Raw genomic sequence first — 18,621 nt, 5'->3', positions numbered from 1 at the left:
ATTTTGGCACTCTCTTTGTTCAGTTTTTTCCATGAGTAGCTGATAAATTCCTTTATGCGATGTTTTGCTTCAATTTCGGATATGCCTTCATGTACCATGTAGCACTGGATGGATTTTGCCACATCCCTTCTCTTACTCTCACCCTTCGAATAAAAGAAAAAGGAAATTTTTTTTTTTTGAGAAACAGAAAAAGGAAAAATTAGTATATACCTTAGCAGGAATGGATTTGATTTTACTACTTAATATGTTAAATTCTACCACGGTACAAACAGGACAGGACCTATAGCAATAGGTAAATTTAACTACAGCTCCACTAGCTCAGATTGCAAATAATCATCACTAAGTCGAGCAATGAGGGATGACCAATATATTAGCTAGCTCTGTGCCATTCTCGATACAATGAAGCGAATTTTTGGTAAAGGTGCACCCTTGCAGTATATATATGCACGGATAGCTGCTGCAAAACCACCCACTGAAATACATGCATTTTCTAAGTACTCGTTCACAGTTGGAACGTATCCACTGGAAAACCACCATGCTTCTAGTAGATGTGCTTTACAAAATTTCGCCCGCTGCAACGAAAACATAAGGCAAGGCACACCAATCGGGCAATTGAGAAATATAGTTTTGTTAATTGCATTCGTAAGATATATTAGTTTGACTCTTATCTATTCCATTGGGAACCGCATATTAATATTAATTAGTAAGTTGCCCGTGCAATGCACGGATAATGTTGTAATGTTTTATGTAAATTTGATTTTGGAAAATATTATACATATATTATAGCATATTTATTATAAAACTTTGTTAGTAATGAGTTCATCATAAAAAGTAACAATTATAAATTGCACACATATATCTATTATAATTATTTTGTTCAAGTAATAAGCAATAATTAACACAACTTTGGAGTAAAATTGTATAATAAAAGTTGATAAAAATATATTAATTCATTCTATATTATTGATTTTTATTATATGATGTAATAAAAAGCTTGATTACGAAAGCTTGATTACGAAATCTTTTTTTTTCTTCAATGCTTTGTTATTGCAGTATGGTGACACTTGTTATCATCATCAGTTTCTCCATCTTCAACGTTTGAAGTTTAGTCCGTCCATATTTGTTCAATTTTTGAGCTTTCATCACTTTTTCCTTTTGTTGCATAATTTGTGTTAATCACTAATGAATTGGCACCGGGAGATTCTTGATTGGATCTTACAAAGTTTGGACTTTGTCGCTAAGATTTTTTGAAGGTATTTGCATTTATATTTAATTTCAATGATGTGACAGTTTTTTGTAAATGTTTTTATTTTTTTATTTTTTGTTAATTTTGGAATAGTGTAGCAAAAAGAATTAATATAGCATATTGGATTGTGTATATATATTTTTTCTTCCATACCTTTTAGTCTTTTGAAGGTGCATCAAAAATCTTAACAACTATGTAATTTTCAAAACCATCCTTTAGATTGAATTCATTCAAATGAAGTAGGAAAATCTATTTTTTTCCTAATTTCTTTTTTCAAATCACGTGGGATTCCTTCTCTAATACCAATAGTTTTACAATAATTTAAATAAGTTGTACCTCAGTTTATTTTTCAGCAAAATCTCTTGTAGATTTATTTAGGATTTTCTTGACATCTCGATCAAATATCACAAAATTTGTTTTGTCAGTTGCATCAAAAATTTCAATTTGAATCCTGTATCTGAAATAGTTTGCAATTGTGTATATATATATATATATATATATAGTAGTTATAGTGAGATAAATATATTATAAATATTTGGAGAGTATGTAGTTAATGTGAGTGCCTCTAACTTTGGGATAGAAATATTTGTTTTTGTTTCACATTTTGCACACCAAAATGATCCTACTTGTGGTTTGACATTCTTTTCACAAAGTATGCACAAAATGTAATACCAACCCATTGTTGTATCAATGTTACTTATTGTTGCAATACCCTAGTAGTTCACATCTTGCAATGAACTTTGAAATTAATATATATTATTTTTTTAATGTAAATAATATGATGTATTATTTTTTTTTTTACATAAATGATGAGTATAATTTGAAATGATTAACAAACATATTTCATAGGATTTCATTCCATTCATTTTATCTTTACTATTGTCTTCATATTATTTAAAGATAAATCCTCCTATGAAAATTGTTTTGCATGTATTTTTGGTATTTCTCGTATAGGATCATGTTTTTTACCATTCCTATCATTGAAATTTTTTAAAGAAAATATTAAGTTAATGGCATTTTATGAGATAGTATATGCTATTTATTAGACTTTTTGTTATTATAAATTTTAGAAATGTGCACTTGTCAATTATTTCAACAACCTCAAGGATCTCAAGATTTATATATATTTTTGTTACATTGGTCGATGACAGAGAATTTGTCTACATAAATTGCATAGAACATTATTAATAGATAAAAGCATATTGAATTGAAATTGGGGAAAAATGGAGACATGATTTCATGAGAATGAGATTTTCTAGAAGTATCATCTATACGTGAGGGAGGAAGAAGAGAGTTTGCAAGAGGGTCAGAGGTTTTTGCTTTGATTTACACGTGGGAAGAGTCAAACTTTGGTCATAATATATAAGATAATAACTGGGTTTTAGTTTGCATAAGGTTTGGTCAACTTTTAAAAGGTAGTCCATTTTGTAGTGGACAATTCATATTTGATATAATAGTAAAAAGAAGTTACTACGATCTATTGGATAACAGTAAAAAAATACTTAATATAAAAGGTAAAAAATGCGAAATTTATATAATAGTAAAAATAAGTTACCATGATCTATTGGGTAAAAGTAAAAAAACTTAATGAAAAAAAGGTAAAAAAGACTAAATACAACATTAAAGTGCCATATGGCAAGACTTCATGCACTCTCACATGAGGTCTCTGCTTTTATATATATATATATATATATATATATAAGAAAGTTTAGACTTTAGAGTCACAAAAAATTTAGGCAAAAATACCATTTCGATCTCTACATTTTGAAGTCATAGTCAATTTGGTTCATAGTCAATTTAGCCCTTATTATTTTTAACTTGTAGTTAATTTGGTTCTTATTATTAACTTTTAACGGAAAATGCTTGCGTGACAAACAGATTACACAATTGACACATTTAATATTAAAAGATTAAATAAAATGCTAATATGTTTAAATTTTATTGGCCACCTCAGTGATTAACTGACAAAAAAATACACATTAGAAAAATAAAATAAAAAATTAAAAGGATGAATTTAAGGAATTAAATTAATTAAATAATTTTTAAATTTTCTTTTACTTTCTTCGTAACCAAAGTACAACCCAGATACACACCACCAATTCAAAAAATCAAAATAGCTTACACAAAAAACAAATCTTCATCTCTCATTCTCATGCTTCCCACCTCCACCACCTCATAAGTTTATATTGTTTTAATTGAATTGAATGAATTTCATTGCTGAAAGTAATTAAGCTTCCATTTCTGGATTGGTAATGTTTAGGAAAATGATATTTGTTTTGACTTACTTAGGAAACAAACTTGTTTTTAGTATTGAATTTTCCAGAAAACATATCAAAGACTTGTTATTTAAGTGTTTTTTTTTTTTTTTTACACAAAATGATCATTATTATTGTATTAGCGATCGGATCTTCACAAGCCTCGATTGGATCATATCCCAAAGCAAGCAACGAATCATCAATCTCTGGCTCTTACATATGCACACTACACTTACAAAAGATCAAGCTTGAAGGCATGAAGCCCATTAAGAATTTCACAGATCTTTCATGGAACTGTAGCGATCTTCTGGCAAAACCATCTTTACCTAAATTTGATGTGCTATCTATTGATGAATCGGTGTTGTCAGATTTGGTTTTTTTTTTTTTTTAGGAGGATTTGGATTTGTTTTGTGTAAGGTTTTGATTCCTTGAATTTGGATGAAAAATTTTGTCCTGGGTTGGTGTTTAGTTGTCAAGAAAGTCCAAGAAAAACTTAAAATTTTATTTAATTAATTTTTATTTTGTTTGATTAATTTAATTCTTTAAATTCATCCTTTCATTTTTTTTTTTCCGGATGGTATTTTTTTGCCGGTTAATCACTGACGTGGCCAATAAAATTTAGTCACATTAGCATTTTATTTAATCTTTTAATATCAAATGTGCCAATTATGCAATTTGTTTGTTACGTAAACATTTTCCGTTAAAAGTTAATAGAAAAGTCCAAATTGACTGAAAGTTGAAAATAATAGGGACTAAGTTGATTGCTACCAAAATGTAGGGACTGAATTAATTGTGATTTCAAAATGTAGGGACCAAAATGATGTTTTTGCCAAAAATTTTATATTTGTTGATGTGACAAATTGTTAGTGATGCATAAAAAAAATGATGTCAAAAGTGGGCTTAGATAAAAACCAGTAAAAACTTGCTAACTTAAACTAGTGTGAAAAATGTTATCAATTTTTTTTTTTTTGAATGAAATAATACTTAACTTTTGCTTTCTAAAATGGACTCAACCTTTTTGGGTGGTGGCAACGTTTTGCTTTGCATAACCTTCATGCCTACCGACAAAAGTCTCAATCCATAGTGTCAAAAAAATATAATTCTCTCTCTCTCTCTCTCTCTCATTTTACCTATTTTGTTGCCGCAAAAGCATAAGAATGGAAGAGAGATTCTCCAGGCTTAGTTTTCATTTACTATTTCTATATATAAAAATATAAATAAATAAATAAATAAATAAATAAATAAATAAATATATATATATATATATATATATATTTTCAGTAACCAAACATAAGGATAATCCGTGTCCGTTGGCATCAATTTATTTGCCTTTTTGTTGACTATTTTTGCTGATATATAGTTGGCTAAAATATACTTGTACTAAAATGTAAGGATTTAAAAAGTTATATCAAGTAGCAGAGTTACGTTGGGGCATGGGGGAAATGTTTTGAGAAAAATGAGAAGATATACTTATATATGAGTTATGACAATCATTTAAAAAAATTTCAAAGAACATATTCGATTCTAGCCCTCCAAATCTCCAATCAAATATATATATTTTTTTATATAGAAAAAAGAAGTCTAAAATTACATTTAAACTTCATTTATACTATGTTACAATCTTATTAATGATAAATTGATAAATGTATATATCACTAGATTAAAATAATTGGACTTTCACAAACATATAACAAATACGTAGTTGTGGGCCTGAAATTTGAAATCCCAGCCCACTTCACATCAAGGGCCCAAAGCCCAAGCCGAGGAACCTACTGCCGAGGACGTATGATGAAAGTCCCTTAATGGCCCAAGAACGTGGCCGAGGACGATCTCACGCTCAACACCTCACAAACGCCTGAAGAAAAGGACAAACTCAGGACAAGAGCAGTACAAACGAGAAAGCTGCCAACGCCATAATGTGGAGCCCAGCACCTGACAAGCCCATACTCCATACCATGCTATCCAGTTTTTCCCCAACCACTCTGATGTATGGATTGATAGGACGAGTACTGACCCCAACAAAGGAAAAACTGACACGTAGGTGAAGAACGAGAAGTAAATACTAGTATAAAAGGGAAAGAGATCGGAGACAAAAGGGGAGCCCAGAAAAAAGGAAGAATGGTGAGAATGTAATGCTCCTCGGACTAAATCCGAGGAGTCAAACCTTTCAACTACATCGATGTAAGGCTCAGCTATACAGTCCAAACCTCTCTTTGTATGAGCTCTCATGAAACTAGGACCAGACCGAAGCCCAGCGTCCAAGGGCAGGCTTTTCCAAACCCACTCTCTACAAATCGTATTGTTCGGACCCTTTACATGCGAGCCCAACGTCATCCTTGGGTCGCTAGAAATCGTGTCCCTTCAATTGGCGCCGTCTGTGGGAAGGCTTGCGCATTGGCGCAGGTGGCGGTGGAGTCAAGTCTCTAGCAAGCAGAGGTTCGCGTGGTTTCCTCCATCTCCGGCGACATGTAGTTGTTGCTCCGACATAAACTTCTGCTAGGGGCTACGCCTTGCACTGCCAACGGCGCGGGCTGCTCTAGGGGCTTCTGGCCTCAAGCCAACTCTCCCCGCCCTGGTCTAGGAGCTGACCTTCGAAAAATAAATAAGTACAGAGAAAAAACTACTTAACAGAAAAAATTACAAGTTTTGGATAGAACCAAGGCCTTGTATGGTTCTCGGACTCAAGCCTATGGGGACTCAAGCCTATGGGGAAACCAACTACTTAACAGAAAAATTACAAGTTTTGGACAAAACCAAGGCCTTGTATGGTCCTCGGACTCAAGCCTATGGAGAAACCAACTACTTAACAGAAAAAATTACAAGTTTTGGACAGAACCAAGGCTTTGTATGGTCCTCGAACTCAAGCCTATGGGGAAACCAAGTACTCAAAAGAAAAATTACAAGTTTTGGACAGAACCAAGGCCTTGTATGGTCCTCGGACTCAAGCCTATGGAGAAACCAACTACTTAACAGAAAAATTACAAGTTTTGGATAGAACCAAGGCCTTGCATGGTCCTCGGGCTCAAGCCTATGGGGAAACCAACTACTTAACAGAAAAATTACAAGTTTTGGACAGAACCAAGGTCTTGTGTGGTCCTCGGACTCAAGCCTATGGGGAGACCAACTACTCAATAGAAAACTACAAGCTATGGACACGACCTGGACGTTATATGGCCCTTAGAATCTACCCCGAAGAAGAGTTCCCCATTGATAGTTAGGCTAATCACTAAACTGCATGAATTCCCTAGTCTACCCTTGGATCCTCAATACCAAGAGGATTGGTGCAATATAGGGCCACATGTTGTCAAAAACACAGTCAAAGCCCCTCGCTGCTCGGTTACCCTATCAAACGAATTATTTAAAGTTTGTCGTTCTCAGACGGTCGCCTCACATGCATTACGAAGTGCTCGGTCATTATCTCGGTTAGTTTTATGAGTTTAATCTACTGGGGATTATCATTATTATGCTTGGTAATGTCGGTAAATTAGAATTAGTAGGGTTCTGTTTCAAGGTTTCCTGCTCTAAGTATCATCAAAGGAAAGCACACATGTAGCACACCCATGCACAAAATAATTGTTGCAGAAAGGAAAAATATTTAAAAAGAAATAAATTCATCTTTTATTAAGACAAAGAAACAGTACAGCGTACATTGAAAGAGCTCAGATAAGCTCACACTAAAACTAACTACACAAAACAAAAAGAAAAAATACAAGGGAATTAAGAAAAAGCCGAAGAATAGGTGCAGGGGAGAGACGTGCTGCCGCTTCAAAATTTCTTCTAGGGGAGCCATTCCTCAATACTTTTACATGCCTATAACTCAGGCAGCAAAAGAGCCCGATTTCGGGTCGGCACTGTTGAAGAAAAGGAGCCGGGAGTCCAACTCGAGACTAGCACTGCTGAAGAAAAGGTGCAGGGAACTGGAAGTTGATGAGCCTCCACGGAACCATGCTTGCGAAAGAGCAGACGGTGCTGATGGCAGAAAACCTTTCTTCTGACACACCAAAAATCTGATGTGACCAGAACCTGCTTCGTATTTTGACTGAAAGAGGTGGGGGTACTGTCCCCACCTTATCCAAGCGGGAGGTTACCTTAAATTTGTGCCTCCCCTGCCCAGACCACACCACCTTAAGTCTTGGAAGGGTCCGGTGCCTCTGTGGCGGGTGAAGTTCCTCCACCTCCACCCAAGCCTCAAACATAATGTACTAAGGGAAGACGAAACTGGATGTGGGAACTGGTTAGGTATAAAGAGCTATGATTTTTAAGAGAGCAGAAGGGTTTATATGCCCGGAGAATAACCACTTATCCTAATTATATAAAGGGTAAAGTGGTGTCATTTAATGTGAGCAGATTCCCAAGAAACGCTGCGGACAAGGCAGCTTTGGCACAATTTCCAACACTATCCACCACCACAAGATTTAAAAGTCCTCGTGAAGGCGCGCCTCAAATACTGAAACATCAAAGGACACTGCGCGGGCGAAGAATAAAGTAATGCCTCTTAATTCGGCACATCTCCCGTGCAAATGGAAGAACACAAACAGCAGTAAGATACGAAACTTGAGCAAGTTGCGAGGTGGGCCCAACATCACCAAAACCCTCCTCCCCAACTGAAAAGTCAGGAAGCAGGATTTTGAGGGGCTATTGTGGGGCTTGAAATTTGAAATCTCAGCCCACTTCACATCAAGGGCCCAAAGCCCAAGCCGAGGAACCTACTGCCGAGGACGTATGATGAAAGTCCTTTAATGGCCCAAGAACGTGGCCGAGGACAATCTCACGCTCAACACCTCACAAACGCCTGAAGAAAAGGACAAACTCAGGACAAGAGCAGTACAAACGAGAAAGCTGCCAACGCCATAATGTGGAGCCCAACGCCTGACAAGCCCATACTCCATACCATGCTATCCAGCTTTTCCCCAACCACTCTGATGTATGGATTGATAGGACGAGTACTGACCCCAACAAAGGAAAAACTGACACGTAGGTGAAGAACGAGAAGTAAATACTAGTATAAAAGGGAAAGAGAGCGGAGACAAAAGGGGAGCCCAGAAAAAAGGAAGAATGGTGAGAATGTAATGCTCCTCGGACTAAATCCGAGGAGTCAAACCTTTCAACTACATCGATGTAAGGCTCAGCTATACAGTCCAAACCTCTCTTTGTATGAGCTCTCATGAAACTAGGACCAGACCGAAGCCCAGCGTCCAAGGGCAGGCCTTTCCAAACCCACTCTCTACAAATCGTATTATTCGGACCCTTTACATGCGAGCCCAACGTCATCCTTGGGTCGCTAGAAATCGTGTCCCTACAGTAGTATTTTAATAATTATCTCAACAAATAGAAAAGACACAATTTTTTCCTCTTTTTTCTTTATTTTCTTATGAAAATAATAACTACATAAAATTATTATTATTATTATTATTATTATTATTAGTGTGACTTTTTTGCTAAGCAAAATAATTGATCATTATTTAAAAAATAAACTTAATTTATTATTTGATTATATTTTTTCATATATTGAGATTTGAATGATTGTTTGTCTACTTTCTAGCAAATCTTTAATTTATTAGTAGTTTTTTTTTTTTAAATTACTTTTTTATATTTTAATAATTTTTTCCATAATCATTATACTTATTGGGTTATATAATTTAATTTAAAAATTAAATTTATGCTGAAGTTAAAAACTATTGATTCATTGTTCCAAAGAAAAAAGAAGAGAATAATTTGAAAGTAATACACCTTTAGGTTCTAATATTGAAACTTCAACTCCCATTGAGTGTCCTTTCAAATCTCCAAGTATTAAACCCCAAAAAAATATCATTTTGAATTTTTAATGGTAGTGTACCTTAACTTGTATATTAAATACATTTACAACATTGTTTAGACTATTGTACATAGTATTAATATAACTAACATAGGGAAAAAATTAGATACAGTACCTTAGGTCTTGTTTCTTATGTTTCCCTTGTAGATTTTAGCCACCTGTCTAATTTACTAATAGAGCTAACCACCATTAACTTTTTTTTTTCTTTCTTTCTTTTTTATTTCCTTGGATGCGTTAACAAATCTACCATGTTTGTTTCTCAAAAAAATAAATTGCCAACCATCTTGTTCCATCGTTAGCTTAGAAGAGACACAAATCTCAGGTACCCAAATCCTTACCTAAGGTACACAAATCTCAAGTACACAAACCGTAAGTACACAAAATGGGTATTTTGCAGATTTGTGTCTCTTCTAAGCTAACGGTGGAACAAGATGGTTGGCAATTTATTTTCTTGAGAAACAAACATGGTAGATCTGTTAATGTATCCAAGGAAATAAAAAAGAAAGAAAGAAAGAAAGTTAATGGTGATTAGCTTTGTTAGTAAATTAGACAGGTGGCGAAAATCTAAAATGGGAACCTAAGGAACAGGATTTTAAAGTACCGTATCTGAGTTTTGCTCATTAACATATATAAAAAGAGGGAAAAAAAATTAATCTCATATTTTAATCTGGTCCCCAAAGTAAAATTTCTAGCTCCATCACATATATATTAACAAAATAAAACAAATGCTAAAAGAAAAGGCTTGTGGCAAATGATAACTTAAACCCTATTTTCATTAAATGTTTGATTCAAAATAACTATGTTAAAAATATCAAGGCCCTATCTTAGTCAAGTCAAAGTCCAATCTTACTTGATGTGAGAGCAAAAAAATCCTAACCATACTTGTATTGCAAGTTTTGTAATCTTATTAGGGTTTAGTCCCACTAATGTTCATAGGAAATAGGAAATTCCTTGATGACTATATCTTTTCAAGTATGTTAGGGTTATATTTTAACGTAATTGGCATATCCTAAAACAAAACACACTTTACTTGTAATTGGGCCTCAGTTTGTAATGTGTTAAAGAAGGTCATTTAGTATTCAACAAGTCATATTATTGAAGACATGAAGAATACTCAAGAAATAGTACAAGATAAAAGCTGGAACAAAAGATCTCAACACTTGGCTCGATACTTGTCGATCTATTGAGATTTGAGGATTTTGACTTTTCAAATCTAATTTCGGCCTACGATGACAAGGCTTTTCTAGGGTTTCATGCACTCGGTTTTCAAAGCATATAAGATATATATATATATATATATATTTTTTTTTTTTATAGTCTTCATCATATACATATAGACATATTGAAATACATGTTTTTAGAAGCAACTATGACTTCTTGTGTGCCTTAGGGTTATATAACAAGTTCCTTCCAAATCTACAAGAGTAGATTGAAGAACTCTACGTCATACAACAACAATCAGGTTACTATGTTGTTACAAGAACAAGTCTAATTGAGTATTGAAACTGATATTGGTATAGGCCATAGGTTTAACTATAGGTTGGTATTTTAAGATAGGCCAGTGGTTTAAGATTCCTTATACTTGTAACCTCTTGATTCTTGATTAGTAGATTTTTTGATAGTGGTAACTTGAAACTCATCCGTTGGGTTTTTTTTTTTTTTTTTGGGTGAAGAGTTTTCCCATCATGATCAAATCGTCATGTCAAATTTAATTTTTGCTGCATTTAATTTAGTTTGGCAATTTGATTGAGTCTCCATGTGATTTGCATGTAATTTGAATAACTAATAAACTTGGGTAGTTAAATTAATTAACTGGGATTAATCTATAACCAAACAAAGTAAACCCATAAAGGCTAAATTATGAGATGAGAATGTATTAGACACTCACTCACTTGATCCCAAAAAAAAAAAAAAAAATTCCTATACGTCAAAGCAACATATATGATAAAAATGACTTATTTATTAGTAAAACTTGAACCAAATCTTAACTAGAAAATCATGAAGAAACTCCAACTTAGTTCAAGAATGAAATTGAACAACTTTTAGTCCTACAAGCAAAACTGCATTTTTAATTCCAGTTTTGCATGATTATGATTTTTATGCATGAGAGTCAAGCTTGATGATTGAACTTTAGTTTACATGATGAAACCCTAATATCCTATGTGAATATTGTTTGGGGTTATTTTTTATTTATTTTCATGTAACACACGACATAGCCTCACCACATCATGTTAGCAACAAGGCCCAAACAAAAAGCAAAAAATTATGATAATAAGCATTAGCCAGGACCATGGAAAGAGACCAAGAATTTTTTAAGGCCTACATGAATTAGGCCTGAAATCCCAAGCTTCACGAATTAGGCCTAAAACCCAAGCTTCTTCATCACATGAATCAGGCTAGGCCCACAAGCATTATTCATAAGAACTCAAAAGCCTCTACTACAGGAAATGGGGTTATAAGCTCATGATCTCTTTCTTAAAGCATTGGATTCCGAAGACCAAACAACTTCACTACACGGAGCACAGCTTGAAGCCCATAGCCTTTTTAATTAAGGCCTGAGACCCGTTATTCATACAAAGTGGGCAATGGAAGCAAAAACTCCAGCCGAAAAGCCATTTGAGCCATAAAAAAATTCATTGGATTACAGGACCCACACTCTACACTGACAACCCAAAGAAAAACCAAGGCAATCCAACCCACCACCAATTACAGAAGAAAGAAAAACAAAAAGGAAGAAGGAAGTACCTAACTGTTAGACTCGTCACCATGGTTTTAAAAATCGGTACGGTAAAAAAACCGAAAAAGAGAGTGATTATCGGTTTTATGGTCCGATCAGGGTTTGACCGGTGGTCGAACCGGTGATGTCATAAATATTTAATAAATAATTTTAAAATTATAAAAATAGTTAATAAAATATAATAAGATTATCACATACAATTTATATTAAAAATATATATAACCTATTTTCAAAAAAATTATGTGAGTTTTTACATCTTACACGTAGAAAATAAAAATAACCAACTATAAATAAACAATAACCAAAAATTATTTTCAAAACATAACATTTAGTTACGCCCTTCTTTTAGGTTTATTTTTTTCCCTCAAAATGGTCTACATATTATGCATTCATTTTAAAGAAAAATTAAGTAAATTTTAAGATTGTTCACTTAAGTAATTATTAAAACCATTGTTTTTTTTTATATCATAATTATCATAAAAGAAATGTAAAAGGGATAGGGGAAACCTCATTCCACGTGAGTTGCTCATGTTGCCCTGTAAGGAAAAAGTAGAAAAAGTAAAAGCTTTAGGCTAAGGAAAATTAAAGTTGTGGGTGTTATTGATTCTCAAAAAACAATATAAAAAATGTGTGGCTCTCATTGTGTTATTGACTATTGTGTGCAGTAAGGGTGTCAATGTTTGACCCAACCTGCGAACACGACATGAACCCAACACAGGTTTTTTCGAGTTAGGGTTGGGCCTTAATGGGTTTGGGTCATAAACGGGTCAACCCGAAAGCGACACAATAAGAAACGTGTTATAAGCGGGTCAACCCGTGTAACCCGCAATAGATACGTTTGACACGCTAATTTATTTGTGTCAACCCGAAATGACCCACTTAACATAACTCATTTAACTCGTATAACAAATAAATATTTATTTTATTTTAGATTTGTCAAATACCTTTTATATCCAACATATATTTTAAATTTAAAAAGCAAAGTAAGTAATTACAAAAATTTACAAGGGATATAATTAGAAATTGAAACTTTTAGATCCTAGAACTACTAAAACCTTTTTTTTTTTTTTTTGGCATAGAACTTGCACAAATAAAATTGGATGAGCTTGTGGAAGATGTTATGAATTTTGACATCAACAAAAAATCTATGAATGATAATCGTGATCATAGTCAGGATTAGTCTACTGTTTGCTCAAATTCTTTCAATATTGATACTTAGCATCTGGCGAGTTCTAAGGATATTATATTTTTGTTGAACAATATTATTTTATTTTTGTTGAACTTTGTTATTTTGAATTTGGGTTGAAGTGTAGGCACTTCTTTTGGAATGTAAAGAACTTATTTCTAAATGAATGTTATATTTTTGTTGAACTATATTATTTTAAATGTGGGTTGAAGACTTGAGGTGTATGCACTACTTTTTAGGATGTAAAAAAAAAAAAAAATTCTAGATGGATGTTATATTTAATATTATGCAGGTTGAAATGGGTTGTGTTACATTCGTGTCAACCTAACACGACTCGTTTATTAAGCGTGTCAAATGGGTTGGGTCAGGTCAACCCGCCTTATTAACAGGTCGGGTTAGGGTTGAAGGATCATGACACGATTATTAAATGGGTCGGGTTAGGGTTGAGTCATTTAGTCGAATACCTTTACCTTGACACGACACGAACCCGACACGCTAACCCGAATTGACACCCCTAGTGTGCAGTGTGCACACTGAACAAGTAGCAGAGGCAGAGCACGGCACAACACAAATTTTACAAACTGTGCAAACCACTGAAACCAGTCTCCCTCTTACAAACTAAGAAGAAGCTCTCATAAGAAAAATGGATCAATTTAATTTCGTGTGTATTGTGATCCTCCTCTCTCACATCCAAACAAAGATTTTCAACCATCTCTTCTCTCTATCTGTGAAGATATGTGTGTATCTGTGAAGATTTTCAACCATCTCTTCTTTGCCTCTCTCTTTATGAAGATGTGTGTTTTCAGGCAAGGTTAGGAATTTTGACTGCTCAAGGGGCTAGCTTTGATGCCATGTTCACCAAAGCCTTCAATCATCATAGGTAGACGCGGATCTAAGGAAAAAAAGAAATAGATCTTTGCTGCAAAATGTTTGGTTTCAGATCTTTTCAGTTTTCACCCATTTTGCAGAACCGTTGCAAAACCGGTTCAACCATTTCGGTTCTCGGTTTTTCCGGTTGAACCTACGGTTACCGGTTATTTCCGATTTTTCTTTCATTTCCGATTTTTATGAATAACCGGACCGAATTGGTGTCCGGTTCCCTATTAAACCGGTTCAACCGGCTGGTCCGGTTCGGTTTTTAAAACTATGCTCGTCCCTTGCTAACTAGAAAAGCCAGCTACTGGTTGGAACAATTACACTAGAAGACGAAATGAAGGAGCTGACGGCAATGGAGCAAGACATGTATCCAATAGGTTCAAAATCCTATTTTCCTTTGTTGAATAACCTAAGGACGGACTCAATATTTCAAGCTAGTAAGGACCGGAGTATAAAGAAAAAATAAACTCTAAATAGACATTTATATAGTATTAAAAAATTATAAATACACAAACTCGTTATTTTTATATATATTAAGATGCAATTATTTACCAACAAGGATAAAAACAAAACCAAAATAATGTTTTTATTTTTAATACTAAGCCGGTTAGGATTTTTTTTTTTTTTGGTTGAAATTAGAGCATTCATAGTGGTGATGCTAAAAATTGTAACTTTTAGCACATCAAAAAGCTATTTTCTCTATTTTACTATCTCATTTTACAATTTACCATGATGAGTCAAAAAATAACACGGGATTGTCATTTCCATTAATGACGATCCAAGTAAGCGTTACATATTTATTGCGCGTGCATTGATGATAAAACGTAATGGACAGAGCAACGGTAACAAGTGAGTTGTGCACTTCAGAGCTCCCATTGATAACAAACTAGCCATTGGGCATAAATATAGACATTCATTGTCCATTAAGGCGATGAACAATTATAAAAGAAAGAAGCAACAGAATCCAAAAGTACACACAAATACTCATCCAAAAATTACTCCAAGTCATTTTCTCTTAAAAATTTTTCCCCCATTTCTAAATTAAGCATCAGAGTGTTTTTGGAAAACACCACATTGGTGTATCCCATTTCTTTCCTAAGCTTTGTTGTAGGTTTACATCAGAGATGCGACCCATCATAGCATCGTCCATCCACTAAGACGAGGTCCTCAACTTGGTAATCTTTCGCATCATTAGTTTGGCGCGGTCTGTGGGAAACACTAATCATTCAAGCCATCTTCCCTAAGTGACAAAAGAGAACCTCATAGTACAAGATGGATGCCGAACAAGCCGTACAACAAATCCAAGCCCTGATAGCCAGCTTGGAAGAAGTGAATCGCCAGAATGAAGAACTGAGGAGTGTCACTGAATCCTAGAATGAGGAACGATAGTGGACTATTGAGAATTAGAATGAAGAAGAACGTCGGAGGATCGAAGGAAACCATAATGAGGAAGGATCGGATAGGCAGGCCAATAAGAGGACAAGAGCATTAAAAGAAAACTCATCCAGAATGGACAGCGAGCTTTGTAGCATAAGGAGGGAGATGGACGAATTCAAGAATGCAGTAAAAGACAGAGCTATGGATAATTTAGATAGAATAATTCGAAGGACAGATTCACCATTCACCACTGAGGTGCTAAATTGTCCTCTCCCACCGAAGTTCCGTCTTCCCCAACTTGAGTCATTTGACAGTTCAAGAGATCCCTAGATCACATCGAATCATTCAAAACTTTGATGCTTTTGCAAATGACTCCAGATGAAGTAATGTGCAGGGCCTTCCCAACAACGCTGAAAGGCGCAGCCAGGGTGTGGTTCGCCAAGCAACCCTTAGGAATTATTGCCAACTTTGAGCAGCTCAGCAAGGGTTTTGTTTGTCACTTCATTGGAGGACAACGACACAAGAAGCCAATTGGACATCTTCTTAACATCTGCCAAGCAGAGGGAGAATCGTTGAGGCAATATGTGACGCACTTCAATAAAGAGTTGCTGCAAGTGGATGAAGCAGAAGATCAAGTCATCCTAATGACCTTCCAAGCAGGGTTACTACTAAGATATTTCTTTTTCTCAATCACCAAGAGTCCACCAAAAATAGTGGCAGAGCTACTTCACAAAGCCCAGAAGTATATGAATGCAGAGGACATAGTGACTGCTAAAGGAGTGATGACTAAAAGGAAATGGGACAAAGGAACTAGTCATAACCCTGATAGGAAGAATGAGGCACGAAGCATTGGACATGTAGCAGACAAAAAGAAGAACCTCCAAGATCGAAGATCTAAGTTTACTAGCTTCACTTCCCTAGTGATGCCTATCGAGCAAGTATTGATGCAAATAAAAGACGAACCTTCTCTGCAATGGCCCAGACCCATTTACCAACAAAAGTAAGAGACAAAAGCAAGTACTGTAGATTCCACTAGGACCACGGGCATCGCACTGATGAATGCAGGCATTTGAAGGACCAAGTTAAAACCCTAATCTATCAAGGACAATTGTAGAAGTTTGTACAAAAAATGGAGCCATATAAACAAAAACAGCGGGATGAAAAGGATAGGGAACCAGAGATGGGGGGCAATTAAGCCCCCTATAGGAGAAATAAGGATGATCTTAGGAGGATTGGTAATAGGAAGATTCTCCAAATCACTAAAGAAGATGTATGTAAAAGAAGTGAATGGCGTCCATTCACAGTTCCTACCTTCAAAAACGCCTAGATGCAGCAAATCGGACATCGTCTTTTCCGAGAAGGATGCTCGTGACGCTAGACAGCCCTATGACGATCCGCTGGTAATAATAGCTTTGCTATTGGCATTTTCCAAAGCAAGGGCAGCCTTGTCCCATTTGGCCTTAGGTGTTGTTGGTCTTACCCAACCATTCTTAATGGAGTCCCAAACGGTCTCTTCAATGGCACATAGAAAAGCACGCATACGTACTTTCCAAAACGCATAGTTACTCCCGTCAAAGAAAGGAGGTGCGTTGGGGGATTGAAATCTATCCATCTCAAATGGGTCTAGGATCACACCAGGATAGCGAAATCCAATAATTGGACTTGCTCTGATATCAATTGAAAGCTCAAATAGTGTAAAACACTATAGCTTGTTTAGACCCCCAATTTAAAAAACATGGCTTAATTGCTTTTACTCTAACTTATCTAAGTGTGGAACAAGAGTAAATGATACGCAATAACCGGAACTACTCTCTAAGCCATAACCACAAGCAAGAAACAATAACTATAAAGCTTAAAGAGTAAGGGAAGAGAGATGCAAACACAAGATAACACCAAGACGTGTTATCAAAGAGGAAATCGAAGTACTTGACGAAAAACCTCTCTGTAGCCCTCCAAGTCAAAATCGATCTACTAGTGAATAAAGTTGGAGTATACGAATATCAAAAAAACCATTCAAGCCTAATCTACCCAATGTACTTGAACCCTTCAAGTTCCAGCTATCAACAGGCTTCATGGAGCCATGTCTTCACTAGTTATCCAGATCCTGCAATTAGCTCCAAATTGCATCCGCCAATCAATGGCTTCTTCCAATGCTTCCCATATGCACCAAAACTTCTCTCAACACTCATGTTGGATGAGGTAAGTGTATGGACTAAGAACCTTTCAAGGATGTGTAGATGGAGAGGTAAGGAGTAGGGGAAAACTCTAGAAAAATGGTGTAGATGATTGTGGGTATACAATCTCTAACTCTCAAGTGTGTAGCTAGGGTTTTCTCTTTCAAAAGTTCCTTGGAAAAACTCCTTACAATTTTGTGGGTAATGAGGGCTTATATATGATTGGTAAAGGTATGAGACAAACACACTTTAAAAAGCTCTAGGTAGTGAGTTTCGTGAGTCACTCGCTACTTGGCCTGAGTTGTGAAGTGACTCGCGAAATCCAGCCTAGTATGAGACTCTTCAAATTCCAGCATATGCTTTTCACGTGGCCTTTCGTGAGTTGGCACTCGCGAGTGAGTCATGAGCTAGTCATGAAATCTCTTTCTTCATAGATCTTCACCAAACTCTCACACACCACTCTTACATTAAATCCCACAAAAAATACAGGGAAATAATTGAACAAAAATATAATCAAATTTGACACAGAATTAAAGCCAACATAAAAACATAGTTGTTAATCACAACTTTACACCTAACATTATTGGTATTAGTATTTTTTTTTCTCTCTTAAATTGTAACTTATTTTTCAAGTGATCATAACTTTAAGCAAAGTGAAAATTTAAAATTTTTGTTTTACTAATCCGTGCATCGCATGGATTAGCGATTAGTGTGTCTATATATATACATATAATCATGGGTGAGACTCTTTTTAATTGTTAATAAAGCTTACAGTATATGCCTTATGTGGGACTCAACACACTCAAAAAATATTTAATCAATCTAGGGCATCACAGTTCATGTTTCACTCCTATAATTAAGTTCAGGGCATAGCATATGATCTGCATTTTTGTATGATTTTCAAATTGTTTGAGACGTAACATTTATTTAATATATTTTGTTCACAAAAATACTA

The 18,621-nt window shown here is 35.0% G+C and overlaps 1 protein-coding gene across 1 annotated transcript; it reads left to right on the top strand.

Moving 5' to 3' along the window:
- Window positions 1–15,860: 15,860 nt before the first annotated feature.
- Window positions 15,861–16,496, top strand: LOC115956775. Its single transcript, XM_031075072.1, has one exon. The coding sequence runs from the start codon at window positions 15,861–15,863 to the stop codon at window positions 16,494–16,496; it is 636 nt and encodes a 211-aa protein (XP_030930932.1).
- Window positions 16,497–18,621: the final 2,125 nt, after the last annotated feature.

Source organism: Quercus lobata, chromosome 8 (assembly GCF_001633185.2).
Source record: "Quercus lobata isolate SW786 chromosome 8, ValleyOak3.0 Primary Assembly, whole genome shotgun sequence".
Lineage (NCBI taxonomy): Eukaryota > Viridiplantae > Streptophyta > Magnoliopsida > Fagales > Fagaceae > Quercus > Quercus lobata.
This window is presented reverse-complemented; position numbering and strand designations above follow the sequence as displayed.